The sequence below is a fragment of the Schistocerca nitens genome, chromosome 3 (assembly GCF_023898315.1).
Source record: "Schistocerca nitens isolate TAMUIC-IGC-003100 chromosome 3, iqSchNite1.1, whole genome shotgun sequence".
Taxonomy (NCBI): domain Eukaryota; kingdom Metazoa; phylum Arthropoda; class Insecta; order Orthoptera; family Acrididae; genus Schistocerca; species Schistocerca nitens.
The window spans coordinates 256005712-256025964 of NC_064616.1; the positions used below are offsets into that span (position 1 = coordinate 256005712).

At 43.8% G+C, this 20253-nt stretch overlaps 1 protein-coding gene across 1 annotated transcript in view; it reads right to left on the reverse strand.

The window, feature by feature from the left end:
- Positions 1-14791, reverse strand: part of LOC126248225 (protein obstructor-E-like) — an 86249-nt gene extending 71458 nt beyond the window's left edge. Inside the window, exon 1 of the mRNA XM_049949048.1 lies at positions 14664-14791. Within this exon, the coding sequence (XP_049805005.1) occupies positions 14664-14712 (49 nt within the window). The 5' untranslated portion in view covers positions 14713-14791. The remainder of the gene's footprint in view (positions 1-14663) is intronic.
- Positions 14792-20253: the final 5462 nt, after the last annotated feature.

Sequence of the window (20253 nt, forward strand, 5' to 3'; positions counted from 1 at the left end):
TTCTTTCCACCTATCTGCTCTCTCCTCTGCATCTAACAGTGGAATTCCCGTTGCACTCTTAATGTTACCACCGTTGCTTTTAATGTCACCAAAGGTTGTTTTGACTTTCCTGTATGCTGAGTCTGTCCATCCGACAATCATATCTTTTTCGATGTCTTCACATTTTTCCTGCAGCCATTTCGTCTTAGCTTCCCTGAACTTCCTATTTATTTCATTCCTCAGCGACTTGTATTTTTGTATTCCTGATTTTCTCGGAACGTGTTTGTACTTCCACCTTTCATCAATCAACTGAAGTATTTCTTCTGTTACCCATGGTTTCTTCGCAGCTACCTTCTTTGTACCTATGTTTTCCTTCCCAACTTCTGTGATGGCCCTTTTTAGAGATGTCCATTCCTCTTCAACTGTACTGCCTACTGCGATATTCCTTATTGCTGTATCTATAGCGTTAGAGAACTTCAAACGTATCTCGTCATTCCTTAGTACTTCCGTATCCCACTTATTTGCGTATTGATTCTTCCTGACTAATGTCTTGAACTTCAGCCTACTCTTCATCACTACTATATTGTGATCTGAGTCTATATCTGCTCCTGGGTACGCCTTACAGTCCAGTATCTGATTTCGGAATCTCTGTCTGACCATGATGTAATCTAATTGAAATCTTCCCGTATCTCCAGGCCTTTTCCAAGTATACCTCCTCCTCTTGTGATTCTTGAACACGGTATTCGCTATTACTAGCTGAAACTTGTTACAGAACTCAATTAGTCTTTCTCCTCTTTCATTCTTTGTCCCAAGCCCATATTCTTCTGTAACCTTTTCTTCTACTCCTTCCCCTAAATCTGCATTCCAGTCGCCCATGACTATTAGATTTTCGTCCCCCTTTACATACTGCATTACCCTTTCAATATCCTCATACACTTTCTCTATCTGTTCATCTTCAGCTTGCGACGTCGGCATGTATACCTGAACTATCGTTGTCGGTGTTGGTCTGCTGTCGATTCTAATTAGAACAACCCGGTCACTGAACTGTTCGTAGTAACACACCCTCTGACCTACCTTCCTATTCATAACGAACCCTACACCTGTTATACCATTTTCTGCTGCTGTTGATATTACCCGATACTTATCTGACCAGAAATCCTTGCCTTCCTTCCACTTCACTTCACTGACCCCTACTATATCTAGATTGAGCCTTTGCATTTCGTATTAGGCAAAATTTAAGTGATTTCATGAAAACTACAAAAAATACCGAATTTGCGAGAACTTCGGAGCTTTTGTCCCACAAAACTGAACTTCAAGGAAAGCAAACAAACTCTGAGAAAAAAATTTCTGTCTGCAAGATTTGTTTATAAAAGACACTGAGTGAGTGAACGAGGCGTATTTGGAGCGAACAAGACGACACACTTTCAATAAAAAGGCTCATTTAATTTTTAAGAAAAAAAGGTAAGTATTAGAATCATAGATCCCAGCAGTTTATTCAGAACAAACGTGAATTCTCATACAGTGTCTGGCCAAAAAAGTGAACCACCCAGGAGAGGAGGAAACGGAATGAAATTTCGTGGATTGAGACGACACGTGACGTTATTTCAGTGATTATAAAATCGAATCAGATTTACAAACAACTTGGCAGTATGAGCCTCCTTACCGGTATGACGATATCACACCCCACCCCCCAACCCCCGCACTCCCTGACCTAGATGCATGCACTGACTCGGTAGGGAAGGGTCTCATAAGGCCGTTGTATCCTCTCCTGAGATAAGCTGACCCACTACTATTGGAACTGCTTCTTGATATCCTGGATACTGGAACTGCGAACCAGTTGACGTCCGCACTGGTCCCACAGATACCAGGTGTACAAGTATGAAATGCGCATTTTTTTCTCTGAAAAGCATGTTATATTCAGAAGAATCATAAACAGTGCTTTATTCAAAGGATGCTCCATCATTTGTTAACATTTTTCTCATCCTTTGTGCAATTTTTGAATACCCCGCCAGTAAAAATTTTCCCCTTTGGCTGCGAACCATTCATCGAGTCATTTTTTCACATCTTCGTTCATACCATAGTGCTACTCAGCAAGTATGTGACCCAGCGACGCAAACAAGTGGTAACTGGATGGAACCAAGTCTGGTGAGTAAGCCACATGGGGCAGAACTTCCCAGCCGAATGCTTCCAACGTGTCGCGAACCGGTTTTGTCGTATATGAAGGAACATTGTCGCGAAGAAAAATTACTTTACTTTCCCTCTTTCGGTATTATTGTCTTTTTTCAAGCAGCGAAAGGTTCAAATAGGTTAACTGTTGTTGATAACGTTTAGTATTAACCGTTTCCCCAGATTTTAACAGCTCATAATAGACCACACCCCTCTGGTCCCACCAAACACAGAGCATCGTCTTTCTGCCAAAGCGATTTGGTTTTGCGGTCGAGACGATGCAAAAATGACTTCCTTTTGTACCGAGCGAGCAAAATGTGAGATGAGTTTTTGTGCTTTCCCATTTCGCTGTTGTTCAACACGTGTGGTACCCATCTACCGGTCTTCTGAATCTTTCCCGTCTCTCGTAGCCGATTGGAAACAGCTTGTTGACGAACGCCCTGTTTGCATGCATCTTCGTTAAACAATGCTTCCAATTCCACATCTTCGTATTTTTTTGGCGGTTTTCCAAGTTCCTTGTCCGCAACATCGAAGTCACCATTTTTGAAATGCCGAAACCGTCGTTCACACGTATCTCGCAATGGGGCATGTTCACCATAAGCTTCTCGAAGTAATCGGTATGATTCAGCACCAGTTTTCTTCAACTGAAAACAAAAAAATTAATGCTGTCCGCGAATGCTCTTTGTTCGGTATAAATTTCGACATACTGAGCACAACAACACAACACCGTGCACACACTTCTCCAATTCATCACTCGTGCGCGTCTGACACTTGTTGATGACACAACAAAATCGCAGGGTGTCAAAACTTTATAGCACAAACTGCATTGTCGCAACGTCTGTTGTCTGAGATTTGCATTTCGTACTTGAACACTTAGTACTCTATCGAGGACAGACCTGGGGTTCCTTGCTGGCCACTGGAGCAGCTCAACATCCAGCAGACAATTCATACATACACATGCCCAATGTGGAAGAGCATTCTCAGATGGTTCAAATGGCTCTGAGCACTATGGGACTTAACATCTGAGGTCATCAGTCCCCTAGAACTTAGAACTACTTAAACCTAACTAACCTAAGGACATCACACACATCCATTCCCGAGGCAGGATACGAAACTGAAACCGTAGGAGTCGCGCGGCTCCAGACTGAAGCGCCTAGAACCGCTCGGTCACAGAGGCCGGCAGAGCATTCTCCTGTTAAATTACACCATGATACTGTCACATTAGAGGTAAGACATGAGGACGAAGGATGCCCATAACGTGCCGTTGTGCCTTCAGTGATGGCTTCCCGGCCGGCCGAAGTGGCCGAGCGGTTCTAGGCGCTACAGTCTGGAACCGCGCGACCGCTACGGTCACAGGTTCGAATCCTGCCTCGGGCATGGATGTATGTGATGTCCTTAGGTTAGTTAGGTTTAAGTAGTTCTAAGTTCTAGGGGACTGATGACCACAGAAGTTAAGTCCCATCGTGCTCAGAGCCATTTTGATGGCTTCCCACTGCATGACACCAGAAATAAGACGGTTGTGCTTTCCAAACCACTGGGAGAATAGCATCCCTCCCCTTTTCTTCGCCGCTATATTCACTGCGATCCATGGTTGAACACAATGCAAAGCCATTCATTAGCTGTCCATGCGACCCGCACGCGGTATCACTTGGACCGCAGCCGTTTGTGTTGCGTGTCAACGGCAGCCTACCCGTTGGACGGTAATTCCCGAGTCTGGGTGCTGACAGTCTCCGACCAATAGTTTGGGATTGCAAAGAATATTACAGGGAGTCCGTTACTTATCTCGGACGGCAGGCGTAGATGTGAAGGACTTACCAGATGCTTGGTGCACAATACGGCGAACCGTGAGGAGAAGTATGCCTGACCTCACGTTCCCATGCAGTCCCACATCGGGTCTCTATCACTTTCAAATGCCCCATAAATCTGGATATTGCACGATTCTTCCGACCGGCCAAATGGAGACCGGCAGCGAGGCCGTTTTCAAACTCTGTCACGTGCTGATAACTCTGTCTCTCACGTGAATGCGGCATCTCTGTGTCCTTCACAGTGATCACTCAACATCTGACGCTGTTCACGCCCCTTAATCTGGTAAATATTTAATATTTACAGGTACGTGTACCATGTAGAATTGATACCGGATCATGTCTTCTGGGTGCTTCACTTTTTTTTGTTAGGCAGTGTATATTACACGGTTAATAAATGTTGACATGTGTGCGAGGACTGTTATGAAACAAAATTGTCGGTCAGTGTTTAATTATTGCGTTGTGTGTGGTATTGGCGCGTAGCGTGCGAGAGTGCTCCATTTATAAGAATATTTGAGGGTATATTACCACTGCCTCCTCGTTTTTCGTGCGTGAACACGACGGTGTTTCCACAGAAATTAGGTCTTCTGTTACTTTAACAAATAATACATTCCGTCATAGCGGAACATCATCCTCCTCATCATCATGTTGTTGCCCACGTCAGTCGCCTACGTTGGTGGTAGTTCCTCCAGAAACGAGGTAGACCTACGCATGGTAAAGCTCTGACGTGGTGCCACATGAAAAGTAAAATGTAATTTCAGGAGCAGAGGCTTCAATTGTTTTCGGTACACACGATTTTCGGGAAGTTAATTGGATCCGATTCTTGTAGGGTGTGCAGTGGAAGTCTTACAACATCGCACTCCACACGAACAAGTCACAGCACGCTTTCTGTGTACATTTACACCCGTCTACGTGTGTACTGCAGCTAATACACTACTGGCCATTAAAATTGCTACACCACAACGACGACGTGCTACAGACGCGAAATTTAACCGACAGGCTGAGGATGCTGTGATATGCAAATGATTAGCTTTTCAGAGCATGCACACACGGTTGGCGCCGGTGGCGACACCTACAACGTGCTGACATGAGGAAAGTTTCCAACCGATTTCTCATACACAAACAGCAGATGACCTGCGTTGCCTGGTGAAACGTAATTGTGATGCCTCATGTAAGGAGGAGAAATGCGTACCATCACGTTTTCGACTTTGATAAAGGTTGGATTGTAGCCTATCGCGATTTCGGTTTATCGTATCGCGACATTGCTGCTCGCGATGGTCGACATCCAATGACTGTTAGCAGAATATGGAATCGGTGGGTTAGGAGGGTAATACGGAACGCCGTGCTGGATCCCAACGGCCTCGTATCACTAGCAGTCGAGATGACAGGCATCTTATCCGCATGGCTGTAACGGATCGTGCAGCCACGTCTCGATCCCTGGGTCAATAGATGGGGACGTTTGCAAGACAACAACCATCTGCACGAACAGTTCGACGACGTTTACAGCAGCATGGACTATCAGCTCAGAGACCATGGGTGCGGTTACCCTTGACGCTGCATCACAGACAGGAGCGCCTGCGCTGGTATACTCAGCGACGAACCTGGGTGCACGAATGACAAAACGTCATTTTCCCGGATGAATCCAGGTTCTGTTTACAGCATCATGATGGTCGCATCCGTGTTTGGCGACATCGCTGTGAACGCACATTGGAAGCGTGTTTTCGTCATCGCCATTCTGGCGTATCACCCGGCGTGATGGTATGGGGTGCCATTGGTTACACGTCTCGGTCACCTCTTGTTTGCATTGACGGCACTTTGAACAGTGGACGCTACATTTCAGATGTGTTGCGGCTCGTGGCTCTACCCTTCATTCGATCCCTGCGAAACCCTACATTTCAGCAGGATAATGCACGACCGCATGTTTCAGGTCCTATACGGGCCTTTCTGGATACAGAAAATGTTCGACTGCTGCCCTGGCCAGCACATTCTCCATATCTATCACCAATTGAAAATGTCTGGTCCATGGTGGCCGAGCAACTGGCTCGTCACAATACGCCAGTCACTACTCTTGATGAACTGTGGTGGCCGGCCGAAGTGGCCGTGCGGTTAAAGCCGCTGCAGTCTGGAACCGCAAGACCGCTACGGTCGCAGGTTCGAATCCTGCCTCGGGCATGGATGTTTGTGATGTCCTTAGGTTAGTTAGGTTTAACTAGTTCTAAGTTCTAGGGGACTAATGACCTCAGCAGTTGAGTCCCATAGTGCTCAGAGCCATTTGAACCATTTTGAACTGTGGTATCGTGTTGAAGCTGCATGAGCAGCTGTACCTTTACACGCCAACCAAGCTCTGTTTGACTCAGTGCCCAGGAGTATCAAGGCCGTTATTACGGCCAGAGGTGGATGTTCTGGGTATTGATTTCTCAGGGTCTATGCACCCAAATTGCGTGAAAATGTAATCACATGTCAGTTCTAGTGTAATATATTTGTCCAATGAATAACCGTTTGTCATCTGCTTTTCTTTTTGGTGTAGCAATTTTAATGGCCAGTAGAGTAGTTTGACTTCCTCTGATCTATATTGCCGTTGCTGTTGATCGATAATCTGCACAGTATTGGGTATTAGAAAGAAGAGTAGTGAATTGTTCTGCAGCAAACTTTTTCCTAGAACTGAGAGTGAATCAGTGCTTTGAGATTTTGTCTCGAATGCCAGTGAAACTCTTTCGACCTCACTCTACAGTATCCATACGGTTCAAAAGGATTATAGGGGTAAACTCAGTGTTGAAGAGACGTGCCTCCCTGTTCGGCCTACTCGGCCGTTTGTTGTCATACTAACATTTATGAAGGAAGGCCGACATGTATTATCTCACGAGTTAGGGGATCCTTGGGCCTGTGTGTGCTTGAGTGTCATATCATACTAGAAGACCAGCAGGAAACTTGATCCATAGTAGTTTCCATATTTCCTATCAGAGAGACAAATGCAACAGTGTGCGACAAAAATTTCTAAATAGTTTATCTTGCTGTTTAGATATAGCGATTACAGGTTTAAAAAACTGTATTTATCACTACACAGTTCAAATGAAACCTCAAAAGAAGTGAGTGCTTGAATATGAAGACACACGAGTAGCAGTTCGAGAACCCTGAATCGTAAACGTTTTCTGGGAATACCCGCCACAAGCACTAGAGGCACTTAAAACCATTCGTCCTACATCAGTTCTCTCATCATGACAGCACCTCCGAACGTTCATCGAAAATTTTCAACTAGTGTTTTCCTGCAGTACGGTTTACATTCTTCAGGCTGCCTCTGACAGTCTGATCTTGAGCCATTCGACTCTGCCTTGATACTATTATAGACTCTAGAGACGACCTTCTGCAGAAGTGTAACAGTTAGTATGCTCATATATCAAAAAATACTTGGAAAAAACTTCTGACATACCCATTTAATAACGTCAAAAAATTTTTGGAAAGGAATTGGGACTGTTTCGCAAGGCTTTACAAGAGCGGTTTGTTTGCTCATGCTCGTAAGTTCAGGGATCTTCGAGATGCAAGACAAAAATATCGTTGCGTTCTGGATACATTGTGCCAACATAATTGTGGCGGGACTAAACGAAACTCATGACATTAAGGGCACGACAGTACCATAAAACCTGTTATGTCTGCACAAGTTGCTGCGTGCAGGCGTCTATGGTACGGTGGTTCTGTGCAAACACTGCGTCTGTTTTTCTACAGTATGCGAGTTGCAGATAAGCAGGATGGCACAGGAAACGCGTTTGCACATTTGGATGACTTTAAAGTGACGTGACAGAAGTTCGTGGGATAGTGATATGGACATATACAGATGGCGCCAGTATTGCTTGCGTAAGGTATATACAAAAGGCCAGTGCATTGGCGGAGCTCTCATTTGTACTCAGGTGATTCATGTGAAAAGATTTCCGACGTCATTATGGCCACACGACGGGAGTTAACAGACTTTGACCGCGGAATGGTAATTAGAGCTAGACGCATGGGACATTCCATTTCGGAAATCTTGGGAAATTCAGTACTCCGAGATCCACAGTATTAAGAGTGTGCCGAGAATACCAAATATCAGGCATTACCTCTTACAACGGACAACACAATGGATTATGACCTTCACTTAACGACCGAGAGCAGCGGTTGGACCGTAGACAACTGGAACCGTGACCTGGTCAAATGAATTTCGATTTCAGTTGGTAAGAGCTGATGACAGGGCTCGAATGTTGCGCAGACCCCACGAAGCCATGGACCCAAGCTGTGAACAAGGCACTGCGCAAGCTCCATAATGGTGTTGGCTGTGTTCACATGGAATGGACTGGATCCTCTGGTCCAGCTGAACCGATCATTGACTGGAAATGGTTACGTTCGCCTACTTGGAGACCATTTGCAAATTCATGAACTTCATATTCCCAAACGATGGAAGTTTCATGGATGACAATGCGCCATGTAACCAGGCCACAATTGTTCTTGGCAGATTTGAAGAACATTCTGACAATTCGATAGAATGATTTGCCCACTCAGATCGCCCGAAATGAATTTCATCGAACATTTATGGGGTCAGTTAGTGCCTAGTGTCCTGCACCTGCAACACTTTCGCAATTATGCACGACAGCAAGGCAGGGCACTTCCAAAGACTTGTTGAGTCTATGCCAAATCGAGTTGTTGCACTATGCCGGGCAAAAGGAGGTCCGACGCGATATAGGATGTATCCACAACTTTTGTCACCTCTGTGTAATGCCTCAAAAACAGAGTCCGTTTACCCGAGAGAATCACGGAACTGCTGAGAGGGCACAAGCGGATCGCAAGCTATAGACGGGTTGTCCCGAAAGCGTGCGGAGGACGTTAGCAGAGAGAGAAGCCGTAACGGCGCGGCGCGAGTCTTTCACAAGACGGCTGTCGGTGGCCGCTTTCACCTGGCAGCGCTTGCGACCAGCGACCACCGCGCATCGCAAACAAAATACGTGCCAGCCGTCCGTGTGCTTTCCTCCGCCTCGCACATTTCTGCCATCTACTCCGGAGAGCGTCGTACCGTTTTCCAAATAATAATCTGCCGATGTACTTCAGAACCGGCTGTGGCGTTTTCAAAATGGCTCTGAGCCCTATGCGACTTAACTTCTGAGGTCATCAGTCGCCTAGAACTTAGAACTAATTAAACCTAAGTAACCTAAGGACGTCACACACATCCATGCCCGAGGCAGGATTCGAACCTGCGACCTTAGCGGTCGCTCGGTTCCAGACTGTAGCGCCTAGAACCGCACGGCCACTCCGGCCGGCGTGTGGCGTTTTCAAACAGCTGGTAGTGAAGCCAGCGTTGTCGTAAAAATAACTCTACCTCACTCTTACGGAGGTTTTTCTATTGGGTTGGAAGTCCCGTTTACAATAAAGCCATGAGATATAATGTCAGATTTGAAAGAAATCAGTCTCGGCTCTGTACAGTGAACCATTTCGGTACTCACTTGTTTTGATATAGGTGCCCTATGAAACATGTATCGAGATCACTGCACGTATAATTTTGTGTCTGTGTTTCCAGCAGTTGATTAAGGGACGATCAAAGAGTTTCTCCTCGAAGGCCGTACAGTCCAGAATCGGTATGCCAATCAGGACACATCGCCGTGAGCATTGAGGCAATTATCCTACCGGCGCACGAGGCTGAAGATACCCGTTTGCCCTGCTGCGTGAAGGACTGCGTAACTACCCGCTGCACGTCCTCGTCTGACAGCAATTGTCAACCCTGCAAGGCCTTTTTTAAGGGACCGAAGAGAAATCGGGGCTGTGGGGCGGGTGCTGGAGTGTCTCCTGTTTGAGTTGTCATAACCTCTGCGTTATGACATGTGCGTTATGGGGACGTGCCTTATCATGAAGTAGCAGCACCCATTGTCGCAGTCTTCATTCCACAACGGTGGTTTTCTAAAGTCATGCTGCCCCACACACGTTCTTCGTTTTCCATGGATGTCTACCGGTGTTTGTCCTTCGGCAGCCAAGTAAAGAATAACAGCACGTTGTTCCCGTTTGGACGCATTTGGTAATAAGGTCACCATAGTTCACTTTTCCGCATTTATTGCAAGTACGTAGGAAGGATACGAATGCCACACTCATCCTTTGTCTAAATCTCGCTGCTTGTACGCTCGCATCGGAACCGTGCTGCGTTGCAATACGCTGAAGCAACGTCTTCAAACGGAAAACATTTGATCGTCCTTTATACATACACATTTGTGATGAAGCAGCTCTAATGGTATTCTCACTGTTCCGTTTCTGTGCTATGGTGAAACGAGCGTCGTCTTAGTTATACTTCTTCAATAGTGGAAATCCACGACTGTGTGTTTAACACGATGTGAACGAAATAAAAACAGCAACCAGCCACCATCTTGTGAAATCGACATGTTAGGTGTTCATTCGTCCTCTTGAAACGGTCTCGCTTGTCCTAAAATGGTTGTATTACATCGAAATGCATGCAATCACTGGTAGAAATTAAAACAACTATGATTATTTTCTTTCTTATCGTTCATATTGCCCACATTTTCATATTGCTATTTGAGAACTCCTGAAAAACTTCCCAGATGAGTTTCACTGATGTGTGACATATAGTATATTCCAACATAAATGCCGCACGGGCTAGCCGCTTGGTCTCAGGCGCCTTGCCACAGTTCGCTCGGCTCCCCCGGCTGAGGTTGGAGTCCTCTCTCGGGCGTGGGCGTGTGTGGTGTCCTTAGCGTAAATTAGATTAAGTAGCGTGTAAGCCTAGGGACCGATGACCTCGACAGTTTGGGCCCATAGAAACTTGCCACAAAAATTTTCCAGCGGAATGGAAACATTCCCCGCGTTGGTTATAGGCACGGTCACTGCATTTGGTAACACACTGCAGGCGAAAGAGATCTTCATCATTGTTCACTGTCATGAATGTTCCTTCAGTCCGCCCCTGTAACTGAGTGATCAGCGCGACGGAATGTCATCCCGGCAGGGTCGGAGATTTTCTCATCTCATGTACTAGGTGTTGTGTTGTTCTAATCATCATCATCATCTCATCCTCATCGACACACAATTCGCCGAAGTGCCGTCAACTCAAAAGACTTGCACCAGGCGAACGGTCTACCCGACGGGAGGCCCTAACCACACGACATTTCATTTCATTTAAGTGTTTCTTCACATGAAACACAGAAACCAAAAGACTACATCAAAATTTCGTAACCATCTGGAAATAAGGCTTTCGAAGATTCAGGTGGGATATGACCGAGTGCATGGAAAAAGACAAAGGCGCCGTCTCCGTTGTGCACGTATTCTGTTGGCGGGGTGAAAGTCTTTCGCAAAGGTGTTCAGTTGGACGTCTTACAAATTCCCTATTGTCTCAAAGCGTTACAATAAAGACGCGAACAAGTAACTTAAGTAATCTTTCACTCGTCTGTTTCACAGAACTTTTCTTCCCAAATATAATAGTAACATGACTGCTTAATTGCTATAGACGATGCTAAGCACAGAGCATTGTGATGGTAATTTCTAAACACTTCTGAATGGCTCTGATTCATTCAGGATAGCAACAGTATTTAAGGAAGTAAACAGTTACAACTACTCTTTATATCGTAACTTACATAATACGAGCTACTGTAGGATCCGCTCAGTTACGTAACTACAATGAAAGGAGAAAGATGTTTTTACTTAACTCTCTCAACCCCGTTCCAGTCAAAAGGTCGCCCAGCGTGCATAGACGAATTATAATGCAATGAACAGTGTCCCTCAAAAAGCAGCTAATACGTTACAATGTCCTTGGATATATCAGCACACTTGACATTATTGAAGCCGTTTCAAGGCAAAGTGACAAGAACGAAGGAAAACGCTGGCACGGCCTCCGGAGCCCGTGTCCTTCTAGGGGAAGTTGTCCGCCGCCTGCAGTGTCTCGAGACGTGTTCTACTTTATGCAAGTCGTCTGGCTACAGAATGACCTTTGCTTCACTGAATCGCTCAGCGAACTCCAATAGGACACGCGGCATCGGGTGTCACGTGACCTAAGTTCCAGTACGAGCCAAGAAACATATTAATTCCTCCAACGTACCTCTCGCATAATGAATGCGACGATGAAACTATAGAAATTCGTGGTAAAGCATAGTGGTAACGAAAATCCTTCTTCTAGCATAGAACCAGCGAGTGGAACAGGAAGGGGGTAAGATGATCCTGGTATAGGATGTAACTTCGTCAAACACTGTACGGTTGCATGCGGAGAACTGCAGAGTGACAAACACTTACAGCTTTTTTCATTGTAGCCATAGAGGCTGTTCTTGGCAAAACAAAAATGGTTCAAATGTCTCTGAGCACTATGGGACTTAACTGCTGAGGTCATCAGTCCCCTAGAACTTAGAACTAATTAAACCTAACTAACCTAAGGACATCACACACATCCATACCCGAGGCAGGATTCGAACCTGCGACCGTAGTGGTCACGCAGTTCCAGACTGTAGCGCCTAGAACCGCTCGGCCACTTCGGCCGGCCTTCGCAAAACAGTGGAAGGACAAAATTTAATAATAAAATCCGTATGCTGTGCTTTGAATAGCTTTTCTACTTCACCAATACGCATTTCGAAGGACATTTTCTTGATCAGGGCTTCAGCTGTCGTCTTTGCAAATGTAAAAATTTTAGAAAAAACAATGTAAACAACATGTACAACTCTGTCCATTGGGGCGTCATACACAACATAAAACAGCAAAATGGCCAGATAAGTGTCTCTGGCATGATGGTGTCGCAATGAAAGCCCTTCCATGAAAACTGAATACTAATGATGAAACCGTTCGAAATGTACATTGGTGACGTAAAAACGCTATCGAAAAAAGCATATACGGATTTTATTATTATTTAAATGACATCATATCTGCTTTCAGCTGTTATCTCTGTCCAACGTCAATGTGTATGTCAAAAATGTTAGGCTTAAAAATGGCATAAATATCAGTATTTATCAGTAATTACAATAGTAAAATAAAAACAGTAAAAACTAAAAGCAAATATGACGTAATTCAAAACATTTATACAGTAGAGGCTGTGGACCCATATTACAAGAAAATGATTTTACCATTATATTTCCCAATAAACATATTGTGCACAGTGCAAAAATCTATTTTCACAATCATTCGACTTTGCGCCGTCACATGGCTGTTTTTATCTTAATTTTCCAGTGTCAGAGTTGCATATCAGAAGCACCGTAATTTCTCTTAACTTTTATGTACGAACAAAGTGAAACAGAAGGAAAGCGAATAACAAGCTGTTGAGAAATGGCAAGGTCTCAATAATCGACTAAGATAAAGCCTGCTTGTAAGAGAAATTCCACAAATATTACTGCAATAGCACTGCAGTAGCACATGATCCCTACGTACATAACTATATAGATACAGATATGTTAGTTAATTGATGCTGAAGAAACGAGTGCCTAGTCAACTCGCTGACTGCGCAAGAAAAGCTGCTTGGAAACCCCAGTACAAAAGACCAACCAAAGGTGCAATAATTGCTTTTTGTTTAGTTCGTACTAGAATGTCACATGCTGATGTGTCTATCAGCGGACATACATCTTCCCTAAAATTGAAGTAATTTACGTAATACATTAGATAACAATGAATCGTGATTTAAATTCTGAACTGCAATTCGCGGACCATAGTGAGCCATTACTGTGATGCAAAATATCTTTAAGCCACCAAATAAATATTTTTTCTGTTAATTTTTCGGTGTCATGGTTAGGCATTACTGTAATGCAAAATATCTTTAAGCCACCAAATAAATATTTTTTCTGTTAATTTTCCGGTGTCATGGTTATGTATCAAAAGAAAGTACCGTAATTCCTTTTAATGTACAAGTAAAGTAAAATATAAGGAAAGGAAATAAGTTGCTGTTCAGAAATGGCAATGTCTTAACAATCGTCTAGGATAAAGCCCACTTTCAAGAGAAAGTCTGCAAACATTGTTGCTATAGCATCGATGCAAATACTCTCCAAGTGCTGAAATCTGATTATTCAGCAAACAACTATGTAGATCTGTTCAGAAGCGCTCAGTAAATTAGTGCCTATTATACTCTTCGATAAGGATAGAAGCTGAAGTAATGAATTACAGTTTGTGACTAGGCTGGGACTTGAATCCAGATCTCGTGCTTACTAGGCAGATGTGTTGTCCACTATACCACGGTGGAATTGTAGCTGACACAGCTGTACAGATTACCCTATTCCAGGGCCATCCCTAACACAAACTTAAATTCACACTTCAGCCCATCTTGGAACAAATTTTAATTCAGTGCTTCAGATTCTATCTTTATGGAAGATAAAGTTGAGACTCAGTATATCTCCAGGAAATTGTAATCCCATCTGATCAATAGATCACCTACTAAACTCGTTGACTGCGTTATACCTGTCTGCTTTGAAACACACAATATGAAATCTCGGCAAAATGAATTAGAACAACTTTTTTTTCGTTTACACGATGAAGTACCATACGTGTTCTTCAAAACTCTATCAATCTGGTAACTCACGATTAATAAAGCAACAATGAACCGCGATCTAAATTCTGAACTGAAATTCGCAGACCGCAGTGAACCGTGACATTTAAAAATTAGCGGTGCTGTCTGGTGTGAAATACACAGGTACGATAGGCGGTCCTCTCGCCTGCGCACAGCCCCGCAGTTCTGTGACCATGGAGCGTTCTCACAAGGGCCGGGAAGCTGTGCTGCGGAACGAGAGGGAGTCTCACCGACGAAGGCGAGGAGCAGGATGGCGGCGGCTGCTGCTGCGGGTCTCATGTTGCTGTGCGACGCGGCGCCGGACTGGCCGCGGCGACCTTGCGGCTGCGCTTATACACGCCCGCCGCGAGAAAGTACCGGTAGGCGGCCTTTCGGCCAGCGCAATCTCTCAGCCCGCTGCTCCCTAGCCTTTTGTTGTCCACGGAACGCACGGTGGGCGCCCCGACGACATGTGTACAATTGTATACCGATAACGCTAGCGACCGTCTTTTGCCGAATCCGAGAGCGTGAACTTTATGACGTCCCTAATGAAAAAGAAATACCACTACGCTCTAGAAAAATCCACTAGTGCAGGCGCGAATCCGTGGTTCGACCCCGTGACAGTCACTGATACTTGAGGGCATTTTTGGTCTGTCGTTGCAACTACAAAAATGCGTGATTTTTTCACCAGGTGCGTTTCGCTTTATTGAGGTAAAGAATCATCAGTGGTGCTGACTTTTCGGCTGATACCTCGCTTACATCTGGAAATGCGGTCTGCTAGCACATCAATGTTTTTCTGTTTTTGACAGTGATAATTTTCGTCTAATTTTTAGATGTTCTGCAGCAGTATGCATTTCTTACACCACACCTTTATGCATAAACGATGTGTGGCGTGAGAAATGCATAAAAGTGTGGTGTGAGAAATGTATAAAAGTATGGTGTGAGAAATGCATAGAGCTGCAAACATCTAAAAATTAGACGAAAATTATCAGCGTAAAAAACAGAAAAATATCGATGAGCTAGCAGACCGCATTTCGCGATGTAAGCGAGAAATCAGCCGAAAAATCACCACCACTGATGATGTTTTACCTCAATAAAACAAAACGCTTCTGGTCAATAAATCACGCATTTTTGTAGTTGCAACGACAGACCAAAAATACCCTCAAGAATTATAAATCAACTAGAGACACTATGGCCACACAAATGAAGAATTTAGTGTCACCTTGTCAAGTCGCAGATTGTTCGTCGTTTAGGGCGTTTTAAGACCGCCTGCATAGGATCGATGCCTGGTGCAAGAATTGGCAGTTTTGCTGAACCTACGACTTATCCTATAATGGGCGATCAAAAAGTTTCCTTTCGACGGCATTTCTGCATCGTATATGGAACGTAATGCGACTCCGGTATGGGTATATAATCTAGGGCTGTTGAAAAAATATCGTACTTCGATATATCGATATTTTGCCCAATAAATATCGATATATAACTGCTCGATTCCTTTTACCAGCTATATCGATATAAAAAGGTCCATATCGAGTGCCGATATTTTTATTTTATATTATATTTTTTTCGCATTTTTCAGTAAATATTTGAAATTGTTCTTTTAAAATTATAGTGGAACATAATTTTACTTTCACTGTGTGAAGGAGTGTTACAAACTTTTTGAGCTTTCATCACTTCCAGTCTTTCTCTTTGACCGTGTGAAGCAAATATAGGTGGCACAAAGAGTAAGTCCGATTACACTGGGGGTGGCTGTGTGATTGGAATAACAAGATTTCCGATGTGAAGAAATAGCACACGTGTTGCGTTAGAAAACAATTTTTATCGCCAGTAGTGTGCTATTTCTTCACATTGGCATTTTCAAAAACAGTTACTGAAAATGATGAATAAAGATCTAAGTAACAAAATTGGTCTTTTGCGGTGTTAGTATCAGAAACTGCAATGTTTAAGTTTTGACACTACAACTGCTAGGTCGATGGTGTTTGCAGAAATGAAAAAACAGGGAAGTCTACATGAAGTGTTCCAGACAAATTCGATATGTGACTAAACCGAACGACGGACCCATCGGACACCTTTTATTGTGCCACTTACCTGCATTTACCGCTGTTAGCAAAGTGGTTATCGCCCAGTGTGAACGTGCATCATTTTCCTTTCAATTCTTGTTTTAAGGGGCAGACTGCTAGCTCGTTGGTATACAGAATATCTAATAAGAAACCAATACTTACATGTACAGCTCTAAAAGTGGCAGTATATTTACGATGTGCGGCCGATATTTTTACAGGCCAGTACGTCGATATTTTTTCCGTCTATATACCAATACTTTTTTCGACGTATCTATGGTCGATAATGATTTTTTTTAAATATCCATATATCGGGTTCCCGATATTTTTAAAAATATCAGCAGTCCTAATGCAAACACCGACATGTTGGCAGGGATTAGTGTGACATTCGTGTCTCTCCGATGTGCATGCAGTAAATGCTGAAACGTGAAGTGTGGCGACGTTATTACCAAATGCATCCAAACGTGCTGTTATTCTTTTCTTGGCTGTCGAGGGCCAAACATTGGTAGATACCCATCGGAGAGTGAAGAATGTGTATGGGGCAGCATAGCTGTCGAAAACCATCGATGTGGAATGGTGCGCCAACTTCCGCGCTGGTCACTATTTGACACAGGATGCCGGTCTATCTAGGAGACCATCCTCACTCATTTCAAAGAGCCTGGTGTCTCCATCGCTGGAGAACGATACAGCGCAGCGCTGGATGAATTACAGTGACAGTTAAGGCGAAACGTCCGGGAAAACTGCGACATGTGGTCCCCATATCGCAAATGTCGTAACGCAGAAGTTACGCCAACTCAAGTGGGAGAAACCCTAGCTCTCGCCCTATAGTTTTGATGTGTACCCAAGCGAATATCACACCTTCGCTTCCTTAAAAAGGGCCTTGAAGGGTCGACGGTTACTGCCCGACGAGGATGTGCGGCAGGCAGTTACGGACTTCTTCATGCAGCCGGACACGGTGTTTTATCAAACAGGTATCTTCAACCTGGTGCGTGAGTGGGATGATTGCCTCGATGCACACGGCGATTTGTCCTGGTCGGCATACCAATTCCGGACTGTACGGCCTTCGAACAGAAACTTTTTGAACGCCCTTTATAGCAGATAGGCTGAAGAAAGGCAAATTGAAGTTTATAACTTTTTTAGATTTAGAGAAAGCTTTTGACAATGTTGAGTGGACTAAACTATTTGAAATTATGAAGGTACCAAGGATAAAAGACAGGGAACGAAAGATTATTTACAGATTTTACAGAAACCAGACTGCTGTTGTACGAGACCAGTGTCGTGAAAATGAAGCCATAGTAGAGAAAGGAGAGGGACAGGGTTTTAGGCTATCCCGACGTTATTCAATCTGCAAACTGAGCAAGTAGTTAAGGAAACCAATGTGAAATTTGGAAAGGGAATTAAAGTTCACGGAGAAGTTACAAAAACTTTAAATTTTCCGATGACATTGTGATTCTGTCACAGACGGCAAAGGATCTGGAAATACAGTTGACGATTCGACAGTGTCTTGAAAAGGGGCTATAAAATGAACATCAACAGACTCAAAACAAGGATAATTGAGTGTAATCCAATTAAATCAGGCGATACTGAGGGAATTAGATTAGGAAATGAAAAACTAAAAGTAGTAAATGAGTTTTGCTATTTGGACAGTAAAATAACTGATGATGGTCGAAGTAGGAGTATATAAAATAACGACTGGCAACAGCAAGAAAAACATTTCTAAAAAATGGAATTCGTTAACAACTAATATCAATTTAGGTGTTAAAACATATTTTCTGAAGGCATTCGACTAGATTGCAGCCTTTTACAAAAGTGAAACGTGGACGATAAGCAGTTTAGAAAGAACGAAAATAGGAGCTTTTGAAATGTAAGGCTACACAAAATTGCTGAAGATTAAATGGGGAGACCCAATAACAAACGAGGAGGCAGTGAATAGAAATTTATGGTACAACTTGACTAAAAGAAGAGGTCGGTTGAGAGGACGCATCCTGAGATGTCAAGGAACTGCCAGTCCGGTAATGGAAAAAAGTGTCGGGTGTATAAACTGTAGAGGCAGACCAAGACTTGAGCATAGTGAGCAGGTTCAAATGGATGTAGGTTGCGCTAGCTATGCAGAGATGAAGAGGCTTGCACGCGATAGACTAGCATCGGCATCGAGAGCGTCGTCAAACCAGTCTTCGGACTGAAGACAACAACGACAAATTCTGTCTACAGGGTTATTGATAAGTACCTGCAAGGTTTCAGAAGAAGACTGCAAGAAAACTACAAGACACATACAAAATATACACATAATAGTGGATAGAGAATCTCTCCAAGTTTTTCACTCACATTACAGGTGCTCAGTATGGGTACCGTTTGCGAGGCGCGTCAGTACGATGGTCAGACTCTTGCCATACACATCCTAACATGTCGTGGTCGATGCCAGAGACCGTATTAGTTTTCCTTTATAGCAACTCTTCCCAATGAAGTTGCAGCGTTGGTAGTACTACACGATCTTTGAAATAACCCCACAAGAAGAAATCACTCGGAGTTAAGTGAGGTGCCCGTGAGGGTCATTGAAGAGGAGAGTCCTGGCCGGTAGCTCGTCCAATCAAATGCTGAGTCAGTTCATCTCTGAGAAAATCGAGAACGTCTGAAAGAAAGTGTGGTAGAGCACCGTCTCGTTGCAAAATAAAGATTTCAAAGTCTTGTTGTAATTGAGGCTTAAACCAATGCTACAACGCGTCCAAGAATATGAAGCCTGTCACAGTTTTCTCCGCAAAGACGAACAGCCAATGAAATTTTGAAGAGAACATGGTACAAAATACGTTAACCTTAGGTGAATCACGAATGTGCACCACAATCTAGCGTGGACGTTCTGTGCCCAAAATACCATCTTATGACGATTTACCTTTCCAGACACATTAAACACGGCTTTTTCGCTGACAACCAACTTCTGCGATAAACCGTATTCCTTCAGTAGCCTCTGCAAGACATTTTAATAGTCACAACAAAGCTCATGGCTCTGAGTATTCAGCACTTCTGACAATTGCATTCGGTATGGATTTACACCGAGACTTTTGCACAGAATGCGCGGGAAAGCTGACTGCGGTATATTTTTCTCACATGTCATGTCAGTTTCCTTGAGCTCCTGACGAATGATCCCACACACGCTCAACTTTCTCTGCTGACGATCCCAGACAGTCTGTTTCCTTCGCAGCACAGAAGAAGCCAGTCTCACGGAATGTATAGTACCATCCATGTATTCTTTTGTCCGTTGGGAGTTTTACCTGATACCTGGTGCTAAATTGTGGCTGAACCGTTATAATTAATTCACATATAGCGAATTCAAGGGCACATATAGCGAATTTCTTCATTATATGCTATGTTCTGAATGCTTGCCCCGTATTGGTTCACTCCGTAACTATGTCTTGGCGAGTATTACGAACCTAACCTTGCAGAGATGCTATCCATTCATATTTGTCATTTTTCTGTATATCTAACAATTTTCGCACAATCTTTTTCTACAGCCCAGGAGGTACATCTACATACACACCCTGCGAACCACTGTGAAGTCGATGGTAGAGGATACTTCGTACTGTCAGTTATTTGGGCGTCTTCTCGTTCTAATCCCGTATAGAGCGTGAGAAGAAAGATTGTTTAAATGCTTCTGTGTGCGCTGTAATTAGTTCCATCTTGTCTTCACGGTCTTACGGGAACAATACTTAGAGACTTGCAGTATAATCCTAGGTTCCTGAAACTTAGCAAGTAGCCTTTCACGGCATAGTTTGCGTATATCTTCAATCGT